The sequence below is a fragment of the Staurois parvus genome, unplaced genomic scaffold, assembly GCF_062004578.1.
Source record: "Staurois parvus isolate SC_StPar_1 unplaced genomic scaffold, SC_StPar_1.0 ptg000230l, whole genome shotgun sequence".
In the NCBI taxonomy this organism is placed as follows: domain Eukaryota; kingdom Metazoa; phylum Chordata; class Amphibia; order Anura; family Ranidae; genus Staurois; species Staurois parvus.
The window spans coordinates 2,331,678-2,348,738 of NW_028318026.1; the positions used below are offsets into that span (position 1 = coordinate 2,331,678).

The 17,061-nt window shown below is 40.2% G+C and overlaps 1 protein-coding gene across 1 annotated transcript in view; it reads right to left on the minus strand.

Annotated features, from left to right (window-relative positions):
* Positions 1 to 1,268: 1,268 nt before the first annotated feature.
* The window catches only part of SLC26A7 (solute carrier family 26 member 7), a 71,008-nt gene continuing 55,215 nt past the window's right edge, over positions 1,269 to 17,061 (minus strand). Inside the window, exons 14-18 of the mRNA XM_089679730.1 lie at positions 16,022 to 16,070; positions 12,626 to 12,720; positions 10,021 to 10,075; positions 9,850 to 9,944; positions 1,269 to 2,191 (exon numbers count right to left, since the gene is read on the minus strand). Coding sequence (XP_089535856.1) covers positions 2,147 to 2,191; positions 9,850 to 9,944; positions 10,021 to 10,075; positions 12,626 to 12,720; positions 16,022 to 16,070 — 339 coding nt within the window. The 3' untranslated portion in view covers positions 1,269 to 2,146. The remainder of the gene's footprint in view (positions 2,192 to 9,849; positions 9,945 to 10,020; positions 10,076 to 12,625; positions 12,721 to 16,021; positions 16,071 to 17,061) is intronic.

The following is a 17,061-nucleotide window of genomic DNA, read 5'->3' on the forward strand; positions in this document are numbered from 1 at the left end:
CAGTCTCATTATAAGTCGCTGATCACCAGCATTAGTAGTATAAAAAAAAGTAGATATTAAAATTCCAGTATTTATACCATAGTTTGTAGATGCTATAACTTTCACACACACCAACTAATATAAAATTATTGGGATTTTTTTTATCAAAGACATGTAGCAGAATACATTTTGGCCTAAGTGTATGAAGATTCAGAATTTTCATTATTTTTTCATTTATACCAAAAACAAAAGCCCAGTGGTGATTGAATACTATCAAAAGAAGCTATATTTGTGTGAAAAAAAATATAAATTTAGTTTGGGTACAATGTTGCATGACCGTGCAATTACCAGTAAAAGTAGCATAGTGCTGTATTGCAAAAAATGGCCTGGTCATGAAAGGAGTAAATCCTTTCGGAGCTCAAATTGTTAATACTTTAGGCATCAAGGTTCGAGAAGGTGACACTGTAGAAGGGGGTGCAGATACAGAATATTGTTAGTAGATACAACCATTGGAGAGATAAAACATTTTATATTCACTAATGTTTACCCTAATTAGCAGCAATTGACTTTTTATAACTCACAAACTCAAAAATGAATTTCAGTTGTACGGTGAATGCACAGGTGTAAGAACAGGTGTGTTAAGCAAAAAACCCTCCGGCATCTTTATAGAGGACACAGCTGTGTGCTTTACAAATGTGATATACACTTTGCTTGGTTTTGAACCTTGAAGCAAGCAAAGCCTCGATCATTTTAATGAACATGGAAAAAGAAGAGTCAGGAGGAGGAGAAAACCTGTCAGAGAGTTTTTTCTGCAGCTTTATGCAGAGAACACACTACAGAACACATATAGAACACATCGGGCTCCACATAGTGCCCAGCATTCTTTGCATAAAATATAAATTAAATAAATGCAGGTATAATGTGGAGTAATTAGACCCACATGCTCTGTTTAAATTAGGACAGTTTTGGGACTATTTATAAAAAAAATTGCTGTGCAAATGCCTCCACATTTGCACAGCCATCACAAATACTAACCTAAATGTGCCTAAAAAGGGTATTTTCTATAAACATTTGCTCTATCTAGTGGCCATAATGTGGTAATTTCCTGAAATACTATAATCAGGAAAATACTGCATTATGGCCACTAGATGTAGCTGACAATCAAATAAATACACATATTAGTGACATTTGCATAGGCATTCTTTTATAAATAGACCCCCATGTTTATTAGCCTAGAATTACTGATATATGGCTATTAAACACAATATATCGACTTTCTGAAAAAAAAATTAAAAATCACATATTGACTATTTACTTGTGTTATTGTATTAAATACAAGTTATGCATAACAAGTAAGTCTATGTTAATACTTGAAAATCAAAGTGGACCTCCATCCCTAATGTTTTCAGGTTTTTAATAGAACAATGGTTAGAACATCTGTAAGGTTTTTATTGCTGATCCATCCTCAATATTTATTGTTGTGACCATTTGAACTGCAATAGAAAGTGAAGAGAAATACTAAATTCTTCAGCTGTCCCCAGAACAGGAGATGAGGGGAATTCTTCCCCTGGGGATACCTGTTCCAGTGACAGCTGTTAAACATGGGATTTCCCCTCACTAATGCAGATGTCCACTCACTTCCTGTCAAGTGTCTGAGACAGGAAGTGAAGAAAAATTTAGGGGCACAACAATAAAAGCCCAACACAGGTTTTGATCCTTCACCACTCTTCCCAAAATCTAAAACAAAAAGTATTGTCTGGAGTTTTAATACAAATTCCCTACACATTCGGCAGAATGTGACTATGATGAAAGGCATTGGAAGCCCATTGTGTACACACTGGGGGGGGCTTTTTTAAAGGTGCAACAGAAAAGATAACATACACCTGTATAGCCAAGATTCACAATTCTGAATATGAGCTGCAATTGTATTCCGGATGTAAATAATAGTTTGCAATTTAGATCTCTTCTTCATGACATAATCGCCTGCAATATTGATGCTTGTCATATGGCAAGTTGTCTTGTAAATCGTATCTATAGAGATCTACATTCCTAGTGTCAGTTATTTATCCTGTAAAGAACTAAATGCATACGATTGATTTTCAGAATAAAAATAAGGAAAAATAAAAAAAGAATAAAGTAAAAAAATAGAAAAAGGCCTCTCAAGTTCTCATGCATCTGATGATTCGAGCGCCTCTGCATTCGATCCATGGTCCTGCAACAAAGAAAAACATTAAGAGCCCATTTAAACTATGCTTTGCATTAACATGCCTATATTAAGACAATGCAACACCATATGTTATTTATATATGTTATTTTATTTCTAAATGGACTGGCATTACGCCTTAAAGTGACACTAAACTCTGCCATGTTCATTCTCCATCATCCCAGTGTATGTAGAAATGTAGCCACCCTCTCTTATTTCCTCTTAAGATGGAGTAGAGGCCAGGGGCGGACTGACCATTTGGAAACTCTGGCACTGCCCGAGGTCCTGGGGTCAGTAGGGGGCCCCATGAGATGCCCCTGGTACCTTTTTCATAGGCTTTTTCCATGATCCCCTATTGCCTGGGGGCCCCATGAGTTGTCAGTCCACCCCTGCTAGAGGCTATAGGATTTGTAGTGTGTTTAGAGCTGTGTACATGACTGCAACTAATGTACACTGCTCATTCCAAACAAACAGAAGTGGGGGGTAAAAGGAAAGATTCTGGAGCTCACTGAGGCACTATATGCCAACAGTTTCTATGTCCTCCACATTACAGTATGGCTCGGCTTCAGTTTTCCTCAACAATGCTTATAGTGGAGTTCCACTCAAAAAATAAAAGTCAGCAGCTACAAAAACTTTAGCTGACTTTTAAAAAACAGCCACTTACCTGTCCGTCGGTCCCGTGGTGTGTCCCCCGCAGCCCGTTTCACTGGCCGTCCTGGATTCCAGGAGGATGGCATCTTCGGTGTGGGCACCTAGCTGTCATAGCTTGTGGCTTCACAGCCGGGTACCCACTGCACATGCGCGAGTAGCGCTGCGCTTCATGAATGGTCCTGTAGTCTTTTGGGACCTGTCATGTGTCCCAAAAGGCTACAGGAATGGAGGGAGGGAGGACACCTTCCGTTTCCCATCGCCTAGGTGATCGGACCAGAAATGGGAGCGGGTACCTGTCAAATTCGGGTACCCGCCCCCCAAAGGTGCCAATCCTTAATGGGAAGCGTGGGAGCAGTCCTTAAAGCGGAACTGCCCCTTTTGGGTGTACCTCAGCTTTAACTTCCTCCTGAATAGTGGCCCTGGTGTGTGCAAGAGTATGGTAGAGACAATACTGGAGACCGGAGGTCCTTAAACTTTCTAAACAATGAGCCTTTTACTATACTTCAGATCTTAAAGTGTAACTAAACCCTATAAATTGATATATTGGAGTCACTGTATGTGGTGGTTGCATTTGTTTTCTTTTTTTTATTCCTTTATTTTGATGTGGTGATCGGCCATTCACTCCTCTGCTGTATCCATGGAGGAGCGACATAGCTAAAGGCAAAATCTACACTCTTAACAATTTTTACAATTGCTCTACAGATTATCTAGTATACTATAAAACTTTTCCATGCAGTTTACTTTACATAGGCTGAACCATCAGACCCTTGCATACTGGATTTGGCAAACACCGATGTCTCATAGAGGAGGGTAAAGATAAATATAGTATACCCAGTAATTTTTCTGAGTTTCATAATAATTCCACCAATGGTCTACGGGTGTGGATAATAGAAGCTGGGCCCAAAAATCTCCCTGGGGCAGAACGTTTCCAAAAGCTTTGCGAAAAAGGGAAGCATATTGGATTTTTATCATTGACACCCTTTCTTCAGGTAGACTAAACAAATAATTGGATGTCAGCACCATCCTATAACATTTCCTTCCTTGCATTTTTTGTAGATTTACCCTTTACCAGCAGGCGTTTCCTTTCTAGATATCTACGCCATCGTATAACATTCCTTTCCTTGTTTTTATTGATTCACCTTTATTAGCAGATGTTACTTTTTAGTTATCTGCTAGTATAATCTATTAATATTCATTAGAGTTCATGTCATCTAATTCTATATTTATAATCATTTGCAGGTACATATTCCAGTTTCCCCCCTTTTTTTTTCTTTCTTATTGGGGTCATCGATTTTCCCTTCCCCTTTTTAATGAGGTGGTCTTATTTTTATTCACCTCAATAGTAAGCATCCTCAATTTAGAATAATATTCCTACATTTTTTTTTGCACATTGATTTTGCATTTATTAGCAGTAATATCATATAATCTCTATGTATATAGATGTTCTCACATATCATTTTGATTAATTAGGGATTGGGTATCTAATTTTTAATTATATCGTCCTTTCCATTTATATTATATACTTTTTAGATAATCAGATGTTTTGAACATACACATGTTCTATTGTCATAATCAATTCATAGTTATGTATCATCTCTACTTGCTTTTGTTTTTATTTTTACTTTTATCAAATGCCCGGTTGTGTTACGGTGCATGCTCCGAAATGTGTTGCATTGTATTGTGAATCCTGGAGACATCACCATGTTGTGCTCCACTGATTTCCAGGGAGTGACTGGCTGGCTCTCTCCTCCCATCCTGAGGCACAATTGGCACTACACAGCGTTCTGGAGGACATCCCCGGTTCCCTTGATCTCTGATGAGCCCATTTTGATTCTCTCAAATGTGAATGGCCCTATATTGGTTTTTAATAAATCTTTGGATATACTGCACTTAAAAGCACTTCTCTTCTTTGTTTTATCTGCTATCACAGAGTCTGCTACAGCTCCTGGATTAACCTGCCTTAAGTGTCATCCATACATGGACAATTGAATTCAATCACACAATGGATTCTATGCAGATGAACTATTAATCTTTGGGCCTTGTTCCTTCTAAACCATATTGTTGGTATTAATGGGAGGATTAGTGTCCCATGATTGGTGACAAAGGGAGGAATAGTGCCCCAATTGTTGGTGTCAGTGGAAGGGATAATGTATAAGGGACTATTCATTAAAGGCAACAAAGGACCGCTTTGGTTCACAGTCCACAGTTTGGGGACCACTTTTGTAGACTGTGAACTACTTTGGGGAACAGAGACTGTAAAATATGCTGGCTCTACATGAATATCATAAATAAGTAAACAATAACATTCTGAAAATATTAGGCTATTGCTCAAGCAAACATTAGAATGAAAAGATGTATGATACTATGGCCGTGGAATTTTTGTTGTTGCCAGACATTTTTGTTACAGCATCTCAGCAATAGCTGAACCCATAAGATTTTCAAAGTGTTAGAAAAAATACACTATTTGGCCCTTTGGTTAGTCACAGATCGTCGGAGAATGGATAGACTTAAAGCTGACAGAAGGTCCAGGAGTGCTCAGACAAACATTCTTTACAACCATACAATGTAGGATAACATCAGGGAAGCACAGATCCCACTGAGTAATGAGAGCAACCATTGTGAACGCCAGGGGTCCTTGAATCTGGTGACAAATCCAAACAGTTTGTATTTTGAATCTGAATGCCAAAGGATCCACATCTGGTGTCCTCCACTTAAGGAAAAGGGCTTGGAACACCTTTGGGTGGAGAGCCCATTCCCCTGGATACAGATGCTGACAAATTAGGAAGTCCAGCTGATAATTTGCCAAACCTGGGATGTGGACGGTGAACAGGGCCAGAGCAAAAAGTTCTATCCAAGGGAGAATCAGGTCTGCTTTTCACAGACCAGCATAATTTCTGCTTCCTCCCTAATGAATGATGTAGGTCATCGCCGTGGCATTATCCATCTGGATTCTGGTCAGAGGACCTCACAGCTGATAAGTAAAGCATTAAATGGACAACCAAATTGCCCCTAGTTGCAGGATGTTAATGAAATGTCGAGTTTCCTCTGACCTCACAGTTCCCTGCACCAGGGCAGGGCACCAGGGCATCCAGGACTCCTCCCCAGTTCGACGGGCTGGCATCTGCCATGAGAACTTTCCATGACTTTGAGGGGAAAGGGCTTTCCTGACTCTTTGTGCCACTTTGGAACTCGACCACATTAGGGTGGGTCTTACCTAGCAAGTAAGATGCATAAGACAGTCTAAAAACTGAGCCTGTCTGTACCAAGAGGCCAAAGTATTAGGTTGCAATGGTCTGGAATAAAAATGGGCATGTGGTACTGTCTCAAGGGAGACTACATTAGACCCACGTTTCTCATGCAGGCATGAAATGAGGGCAGACTCTATGACTGACAGATATGAACACAACAGAACTTGGGCACGCACCTCAGGAATACCTGGACAGAGGACAGGCCAAAGGGAAGGGAGACAAAACTGGTAATGTTTTGTTTGCACGGTAAAGCTCAGAGAGTGTTGATGAGAAGGGATAGTATAGGTAAGCACCTCTGGAGTTCCTCGTCGGGCAGAAGGTGAATCCTAGTAGAAGAGAGACAATGATTAACCTTGCCAATTCAAAAGACAGGTTTAGGTAGATACCCTGACATCGTTCCCTGTTTGGAACTTAGGCAACCAAAAAAGGAAGCTGTTGAATCGCAGCATGGAGATCGATCCATTTTTGCAAATTCAAGAACATGAAGTGGAGAAGTGGCAGCTTAAAAACTTTAGTTTGCAGCCCCTGAAAAAGAACATTCTGGACCATAAAACCTGAGATTTCTTGGGTCCAGATGGTTTAGAAGGCCAATAGACTTCCATCACTCTGACAAGGGGGGTGCCCTTTCATTTGGCAGAGGGCATGAAGACACACTTGGCTGGTTTTGGCCTGGGACTCGAGTTCTGTGAGGAAGGGGGGGGGGTAGAGGAACCTCTCTTCATCTCAGGAGTCAGAGGCCTACCAGCAGAAGCTTGAGTCTTTCCTCCATAGATTTGACAAACATACTTATCCTAAGGGGCTCCAAAAAATCCTTTTCCCACAAGGAGCACCTTCCTGAGACGCTTCTTGCCCAGGAGTTTCACCAATCAACATTTGGGCCAGAGGATCCTTTGCATGTGAACGGAAAGAAGGATCATCCTGGATATCTGGCAGAGTATCTGCTAAGCTGTCTAAACAGAATGGTAAGGCTACAGGCAACATCTCTAGATTGTGCTGGACAGATGGGTCCATAAAATTGAGCCAGGGCTCAGGCGAAGAAGTTAGTTCACTCAGCAAGGGACTTGCAGAGTGCCAAAGAAACAACAGGTTTCATGAAGGGACCAGGAAGGGTGAGAAAAGCCATAACGAGGGTCTCTAAACCCTTACCCATTATGTTCCTTAAAAACAGGAACCTCCACAATAGGAACCGTTAAAATGTTGTTAAGGAAAGAGATAACCAGTTCCATAGCCCAATTCTCAGTAGACCCCCTCAATAGGATATTGCTGGGCAAAACCTGGTCATGGTGATGCCCAGCACTCTATAACAACAGATGAATGTACAGGGAAAGTCTTAGCAGGTTTGGGCTTGGAAGGGGATGTTTCTCTCAGCAGACAGTAGACGTCTATGGCCTAAACAACACTTAATGGCTTAAGTGGCCTAAACAACGCTTAATGCCCAAGGACCAACAGAAAAGTTACTTCACCAGAGGACAGAGGAAGGTCTGCAAATCTGTGCAGTAGCATAGGGAGGTACAAGGTGAGGAACTAAAGAGAGCTCTGTTTGTGAGGGTTTAGTCTGTAATCTCTAGACTGCACCCTATGTCCCTGAGAAACATAAGGGCAAACTACTCAAGGGTCCTAAAGAATTAACAAATGTTTCCACACTTGGTAAAGTGGGGTCTGCCTTTATGCTAATGAACACATACTTGGGGGTTTAGCAGACTTTTTACCCCCAATTGATTGGAGAACCAGGTGTGGAAGATCAATGTGTGCCTACTCCAGAAGGGGGTACAGAAAAGGAAGAAAACTTAGCTAACCTTTCCCTAGATTTCTTGTGCTGAGGCAGGTGGATGATCTCTCTTCCAGTGATATACCTGATGAAAATGTCAAGGGTAGGTCCAAAGGTGCGTTGTCCCTCAAAGACCAATCAGCACAGGTAATCTTTGGACATCTACATCCTTGCATTTTAGTCAGAGGTATCTGTGCATTTGAAAGGACAATAAGCCCGTAGAAGAGGTAAGTTGAGATGCTTCCTTCCAGCAAATCATCACGTCTTAAGTCCCAGACATTCGCACTGTAAGCTCAATCAAGAAAGATTTACTTTTGCAGTAGAGATATCCATTTTGAGGGATTTAGCCTATGCTTTCACAGTTTGAAAGATTAAAGTCATAACCAAAAATACGGCAAAGGATGGGCCTCCCAGTGAGAACTATTCTTACTGTTGGTCTGTGGGATTTTTAAATTTAAGGACACCCTCCACTGACCTAGTTGTTTTCCTCATAAGGTGGGTCACAGGCAGATCCACAGTGGGTATAGACCACTATTTTGTAAAATCCTTCCCAAATGTAAATGAATCAAGTAGACCCTCAAGGAGTGTCCAAGACCCATTGGGGTGCATTTCATTCTCATAGAGGAATACTTCAAAGAGCAGATGTAACAGGCAAAGGTTTTGAAGCTGTAGGAGCTCTGAAAGACCCAAGACCAGAGATAATTTCTTGGATGATCCTCTAAATGCAGGTTAAAATGTACCGCATCAATAACAGCAGAAACAGTCACTTTTAAATCTGGGAAGACTGTGACTCCTCAAAGACAGCCTCTGCAGTGACAGACAGATGACCCAGAATCAGAGTCAGAGTTTGCCATTGCAACCAGGGGTGGGGCTGCCTCTAAGGTTGTGGGCTGATCAGCAATGGACTCTGTGGTGGAAGGTGCAGAAACTGGGTTTAGTTAGCCACAAAGTCTATAGTGACTGCAATAGAGACCTGTGTCAATAAGGCAGGAGATTCAGGAGTCAAGGAGGACTCTGGTGGCCAGGTAGACCGTATAAACATAGGGTAGCCAAATTACAAATGGCAGACCTTTAGGAAAGTTTGAACTGGGGTGATTCATAGCAGTGGGGCCATCCCTACAGATATGTTGTGACCCTGTGAGAGTGATGCAACTAAGCTTAGGGTATAAGGCAAGGCTTCAGGTATTCCTAAAAGCTCATACAGCTGGTAGTCTGTGAAGGCTGGATAGCCAGAGGTGACCAAAGTCACTGTAGACAGGCAGTAGGAACAGATCGGAGACTGGCGTTCCACATGGCTTCTTACAAAGTAAGCATCAGTGGGGAGATGATTACACAATACTGAAAGTCAGAAAAGAGAGCACAGAGTGCATGTGACATTCCACTGAGCAGATGATGTCAGCGCTCAGTCCCTCAGCCTTAACCCTTCCATGATAGAAAGGAGTTTTAATTGTTCGCAGTGGTCCAATTGGTGAGGTAGCTCCCAGTGCTCAGCCCAATCAGCTTATTCAAAGAGTGAGCCTTCAGAGCCAGGGCAAGCACTGAAGCAGTAACAATAGCTCTGGAATTTTTCTCTATAGCTAACTTATTAGCGCCTTGTGCAGAATCCAGTGTACAATGATCACCTCCAGGCTTGCCCCACAACATTCAGTCTAGCCGGGTCCAGTCACGATGTTCCAAATCCAAGCTGACGATAGGCCACTCCAGATAGCTGCTATTATAGAGATCAGCTTAAAAGTGATGACGATAAGGATATTGAATGAGGAAAAAAAGGGAACGGAAAATGCTACCAGCACAATGGTTAGACTTTTCTCAGCAATAAAGACGTCCATCCTCACAGGACACTAGCAATAAACTGAGGCATGCCAGTTGTAGGAGTGGTTATCCTGGAATGATCTGCAATTTTTGGTGACAGTATAACCTGACAGTTAATTACTTACTGTGTCCATCATTAAATGAGAAAGAAGTATTAATGTGGTATAATTTCCTGTGTGCAAACATACCTTTTTCATGACATATAGCACATTCTTTAGAGAGTTAAAGAAAAATTGATCATCTACTCCACACTTGCAGTAATGAAGGGATTTCCTTAGAGATTCTGTAAAACAAATGCAGCTAGTTTCCCATATAAAAAGAAATCACACTCTTCTATTGTATCATATATTTTTACGTACCACAGCAGCCTATGAACATCACATTTGTTCCCTGATTTTTTAGATCCCAGCAAATCTGCAAGATATATGTAGAAGTATATTTAGAGTTTATATGAGAAGTAGAAACTCAGAATCAATGTTTGGTAAAATCCAACTCCAAGCTCAACTCAACTACCCCATTCCCCCCCTTGCTGGGTGTCATTCTAATCTGGAAGATTAACAACATATTTTGGTGGAGGTATTATAGGGGGCACACCAGAAAGGAGGTGAATATGGCAGCCAAGTTGGAGCTGACTGAAATTTATTCTGCATATAATTTCCTTCCCTTTTCACTGCTTTTCCTCTTCATCAACATTTTAATTACATTTTCAAATAGAAATTTTCTGTTTTTATTAAATACCTTATTTTAGACATAGAGATATTATCAGGTATCTGTGTTTATCCAAATAAGTCAGGCAGATCATGGCTGGTGGGAAAAGCTAACAAGGTGCTGTACATAACCTCCTGAAAACATTACAGAATCCTTCCTCAGTACTCCTCTCAAGAGCCTTCAGGCCTGATGCAAGCAATGGGCTGGTTCTTAGGAGGGTTGGAGTTAGTTTTGAGGTATGGTTATTCCTAGGAAGGCTGCGTTTGCATGCATACTGCCTTAATTAATAGCCACATGTGGTACTGAGCCTCATTGATTGAAAAAACTGAAATCCAATGAATGAAATGAACAGGCTGGGAACAGTAAGGCTAGGTAGGAAAGGGCTAGATTATTCCAGACATCCTTCTTTATCCAGGAAATGAGGTGGGATCTACCTGACTTGCTGCAGCTACTATTGCGCACAGTGAGAAGCCCACAGCGTGCCGTGAAATCAGGGTAAGCAATTTCAATAGAGGAGCCTGTACAACTGCTCAAGATTGAAGGGAAAGCTGGAGTTCAGCTTTAAATAGGTTTTTCTTACGATACAGGTCCTAAATTAAGGGCGAGGCCCATTGTATGTACATGTTCAATGACTTAAAGGGATATTATAATTGTTTTGGGTCAATTTTATTTTAGTTGTTTTTCTCTGAAACGTAGTCATGCTATTCATGTAAAGACAAATTTTGAGTTGTGCTTACTGGTTTTACAGAAGCTTGATTACTATAACTATGCAAAAGTCCAAATTTACCCGACAAAAAGAAATATTTGGTTAATATTTTTTTTAAAGTGGAGCTACACTCAATTTCTGTCTAGCACTGCGGTGTCCTGGAGTTCTTTAACGGCTGCTGTCATCTTCAGCAGCAACGGCTTTCGGGGTACTGATCTTCAGCCATTTTCATTGTCCCAGTCGAGATGACGTTATTCCCACACATGCATACATTCATCCAAGCACTGCCAAAATTTGTACACAGAGTGCGCATGCACAGTTTAGTGTACAGGGCACACAGTCAGGTAAAGAACTTTAATGCAGAAGAGACATATTATGTCTCTTCTGTATTAAAAATCCTGTCTGTTTCTCAATTTCTAAGTTAAAGTTTAACTTTAAATACTGAGCACAATAATCAGAGAAAAAAAATATGTACAAAACTACTGAATGTTTTCTTTAAAACATATTTTACAAATGATAAAAAACATAACTTGGTCATTAATCTGTATGGCAAAATCTATTGCATGCAGGAAGAGCAATAGGCATTTTATGCAGTACTTTTTTACACTCACCGGCCACTTTATTATGTACACCTGTTCAATAGCTTGGTAACACAAATTGCTAATCTGCCAATCACATGGCAACAACCCAATGCATTTAGGCACCTAGACTTGGTGAAGACGACTTGAAGTTTAAACCAAGCATCAGAATGGGGAAGAAAGGGGATTTAAGTGACTTTGAGCCTGGGATTTTCATGCACAACCATCTCTAGTGTTTACAGAGAATGGTCCAAAAAAGAGAAAATATCCAGTGAGCGGCAGTTGTGTGGACAAAAATGCCTTGTTAATGTCAGAGATCAGAGGAGAATGGGCAGACTGGTTTGAGATGATAGAAAGGCAACAGAAACTCATGTCAATATGTACCAAGATCTCTGAGGAATGTTTCCAATAACTTGTTGAATCTATGCCAAGAAGAATTAAGGTGGTTCTGAAGGCAAAAGGGGTCCAACCAGGTACTAGCAAGGTGTACCCAATAAAGTGGCCGGTGAGTATATATCTCCTTCTTTCAAAGCAAAGGGTTATCTTTAATGCTACTGGTACCAGCTGCACATACTTACCTTTGCTTAGCTCTTCTGTTCCTCTGTTGCCATTGGGTGCTATGAGAGTAAATCCAGAGTCATTTGCCTGGTTGGAATACACATAGAACTGTCCTGCCCCATCGCCATGTGACAGTGTTGGGTGCCTGAGCAGCCAATCACTAAGGGCCAGTGCTGTCATGATGGGAGGAAAGGATGGGTCACATGCTCCCCCATACCCAAAAGTATGAACTTTTACTCCCAATTGCTGAAAAGGCAGAGAGGGAGTAAAGTGGAAGTGAGAATGAGTTGCTGGCTGGACTGCCATAAAAGAAACCTGCATGGGTAAAGTAAAGGTTTACTTTGTGTTTCAACCTATCATATACTGTATCTCTAAAAATAAATCTGATACCAGTTAGACAATGCTAGAAAGTACCTGAGAGAGAGAAGAGGCTCCGGTAAAATCAAAAAAGGAAATGCCTTTGCAGTTCAAAATCAAAGTCATTCTGCTTCCTCTGTCTGGGCTCATCTCTATTAGAAGTAATGTTAAAATTAAAGAAATCACTCCTAAAAAGAAGAATCAATGATCACACAATTTGCTGGCAATTATTGAGGACACATCATGTCAAACTAACCTGACTGAAATTTTTTTACTATATTGCAAATGTTTTGGACCAGGGTGGTGCTGTGATCTCATAAAAAAGTTGTGCAAGCTACAACTTAAGCCTTGGGTGATTCAGTGGATAGGCAGTTGAGTATAGGATAGATATCTGAGTATGGTTGCAAATGGGAATCATTCTGATCAGAGACCAATCACTGGTGGTGTACCACAAGGTTCTGTTCTATTTATTCTGTTTGTAAGTGACATAACTGAAGCTTTGGTGGGCAAGGTACGTCTTTTTGCTGAAGGGTATGCAATTTGGTTGATATTGTGGGAGGTGTTTATAACACCGAACATGATTTAGCATTGCTGGAAGATTGGTCAAAGCAGTGGCAAATGCAACATGCATGCAACATTTCTTAACGCAAAATAAAGCACTTAGGGAAGAGGCATCTTGTGATAAAGTACAATATTGGGGGTACAATATGGGCCAAAACTATTGAAGAAAAAGATTTTGGGGTGCTTATTTCAGACGACTGTATAAGTATTGTATGTATGATAGTATGGCCTGGCCAAAGATAAGGCCTGGTTAACACTAGTGCAATTTTAGATTCAACTTGAGTCAGACAGAATCGCATGACAATGGAAATTAAATTTTTCTCTATGGTGGCCATCCACATCAATGCAGCACAGCATAGCATATTTTTGGAAAAGGGTCTCGTGCTACTTTGGTGTGATGCAGCTTACGATTTAGACCCCTTAGACCTCTTGAAACACACAGTAACGGCAAATGCTAGGTGCAATAACTAAAAGCAAATCATATACACACACACAATCAACATGTAGTCATACAGGTACTTTTAATCAGCTTTTACACCATTACATATTCTACGCATGTGAAAGACCCTCTACCAAATGAATACCTGCCCTGGCACATCATAGCATTCACTTGGCACTCCAAGAAATAACAGAATCTAACTGCAATATTCTTGCACTGTCAAAACCTCCACTTGTATTATCACATGACACACACAGGAGGATATATCTTATAGTCATTACAATTTGCATAATAACACACACCAATAATAATGTGAGCATTACAGCATGAAATATACACATCATTTGACAGCGTCACAGATTAGAATTAATTCATTACCAAAGCTATGTGGAAGCTGGTAGGAACAAATCCCATCAGAACCATACTGCCCAAGGGGGCCATGGGGAAGCAGTAAGCACAACCAATAGAAAAGCCCATATAGCCTTGGCAAAAATCCCAGAGTCAGAGCGTCCCCTCACACGTGGAATGGCTTCCTAATTGACCCCACTTGAACTCCCGGCTTTTAAACCATTTTTCTGGAAGCTTTCCAATAGTGGACGGGCGCCACACCCACCACAAGAGGAGCTAGCAGAAAAGTTCCGTGAGGATAGCAGAGTCATGCTCAGCAACCATATTGATTCCACATCGTTATCTGAAAAGTCACACTTTTGCTTCAGTTCAGCTTCTTATCTACCCTTAACTTCTACCCCCAACTTCTTCTCATCTACCCGAAACTTAAAGATTTCTAGCTTCTCAAGCAAGAAGACGTCTTTAAACAGGTTTTTATCTTCTAACTTGACATTACTAGATGTCATAAACACGTTCAATTCCATACACAAGTTTTTATCTTACTCTAAGCAGAATATCTTGTGACTCTGTTCCTTTGGCTTAGAGAAATGCCATCAGCCACCTCTCATGCTCCTGGCATTTGGGCAACAATGCTTTATTGTAAAAATTAGCCAAGAAACAAAGGGTCCAAGGCCAACACATTTCATAGGCATTACACACACACCAAAAATGCACATACATGCATATAATGCATATTTTGCTGACATTTTAGAAGTTGTTAGGAGCTGGCACCCACCAGCCTACTAGCAGCCAATAAGTCATCCCTGCTGTCAGCCGGGGATTCCTAGTTGACAGCAAAATTTAAAAAAAAAGGACAGAATTGTTTTTTCCTTAAAAAAGCATGCGGTTCCCCCCACAATCCATACCAGGCATAGAATAGATTGTAAGAAGGAAACTATGCCAAAAAATAAATAATGGCCTTGGTTTCCCCAAAACTCCTTTGGCTCTGGTATGGATTTTTAAGGGGGAACACATGACAAAAAAATCTCCCTCCCCCTCAAAATCCAGACCAGACTCCTACCTGATCAGGCAGCCTTGCAGGCCAAAAAAAGGACAGGACGGGCAAGTGCCCCCCTCCACTCCTGAACCATACCAGGCCACATGCACTCAACATGGGAGTACTTTGCCAGAGGCGGACCCCCCCCCATCCGGCAAAACAACTTGTCCCTATTTTGATAGGGTCAAGGGCCTCTTTCCCACACCCCTGGCCTAGTGGTTGTGAAGGTCTGCAGGTGGGGAGCTTATCAGAATCTGGAAGCCCCCTGAGTACACATATACATATATATATATATATATATATATATATATATATATATATACATAGTACAAATATTTATTCACCAAAAAAATTGTACAGTGTTAATAAAACACATCCTTTATTACAAAAATGTTAAAAAGTCCCCCAGATGCAAATTTGTCATCAATCACGTCGTCCAGCGATGTAAGTCCACATCAATCACAATAAACGATGGCCACCAACCTGGACGAAAAAAAAACAACTTGCTTCCCTCCAACACCCAACCACTCCTGTCGCTTGCCTGTGCCAAATGACACTCCACTACCCCCCACCTCTGAAGTAAACAAGAGGACAGGGTCACCCTGTGACGTCAATGACCTTATATGGACATGTCATGAAAATAATATTTGTCCTTCAACTAAACAGATAGAAATACATAAATATAGGGTAGATCAGTACATCACAGTGCAGCACATTGCTGTCTATAATAATCTACTTCTGCAAAAAGATGTAGTTTAAGGCTGGGTTCACATCTTTGCATTGTGGTAATACGCGACACATGCACTGGTGCGTTGTAGTACCATTCATTCTGAATGGCATCCCAACACATCAAGGCAACACACGTGCTGCATTGCATTGCATTACAGGTCAGGTTTAATCTGCACTGGGGTGTGCTGGCAGCCCATATAAAAGCTTGCCTCTTTAATAACAAGTTAGCCAATAAAGAGTATCACTTAAACTCCAACTTTTCACATTTATCCACGGCTAACACAGTACAAAACTCTACTACTGCTAAAAGATACTTCCAAATTTTAGAACTGCAACTTACCTCCACAGTTTCCATTTGACACTGGAATTAGTAAAATGTCTCCATTGTGCTAAAATACAGTACAGACCAAATCATAAAGGACAAGATGTTATACATAATTATATTGTAACAGAAAAGTCTCATGTTTTTGGACATGGATAATGAAGGGCAATATAAAAAAAAGCTAATATATAATTACAATCAATATATTAAAAAATGGCATTAATTAAAAATTTAAAGAGACTATGATGTTATTGCCACATTGCAGAGCATCCACTTTTGACACTTTGTAAATAATGCCATGCTTTGTATATGCTGTAATCAGATTTTTTGGTGTATTACAGCTTCCTATACCTTCTAGCTAAAGTTGAATACCATATACAGCTGAAATACTCTTTAATCTTAAGCTTCCATTATCAAGCCTCTAATGCTGCAACTGTTTCATACATATAAAACCATTCAGTGAGCTAGTAATTCTTGAATTTAGGAGAGTTAATTCACTTACCTTAAAGTGGTATTAAATGCAAAAACAAAAAGTTTTTTAAATTGCAGTTTAATTCTTAGATGTGGTAGCAGCGTTAGTTTTCCTTTTAAGCTTTTTTCCTTTATTTTCATCTGGTGATCAAGCCAGTAAGTCTGTTATTTTTCAACTTATTTAACCACTTGAGCTGCAGAAGGTTTTACCCCTTTCATGACCTGGCCTTTTATTAGCTATTTCGGACTGCGCTACTTTAACTAGTAATTCACGGTCATGCAACACTGAACCCAAACAAAATTTATATCATTCTTTGTCACACAAATAAAGCTTTCTTTGGTGGCATTTGATCACCACTGGGTTTTTTTTATATTTTGTGGTATAAATGAAAAAAATACCAAAAATTTAGAAAAAAAAAACATTTTCTACTTTCTGCTATAAAACATATCCAATAAAAATTTTTAAAAATTTAATTTCTTCATAAATTTTGACCCAAAAATTTCCAGTAAGTGTATATTGATTGGTGTGCATGAAAGTTATAGTGTATACAAACTATGGTTTATATATTGGTATTTTGTTTTTACTT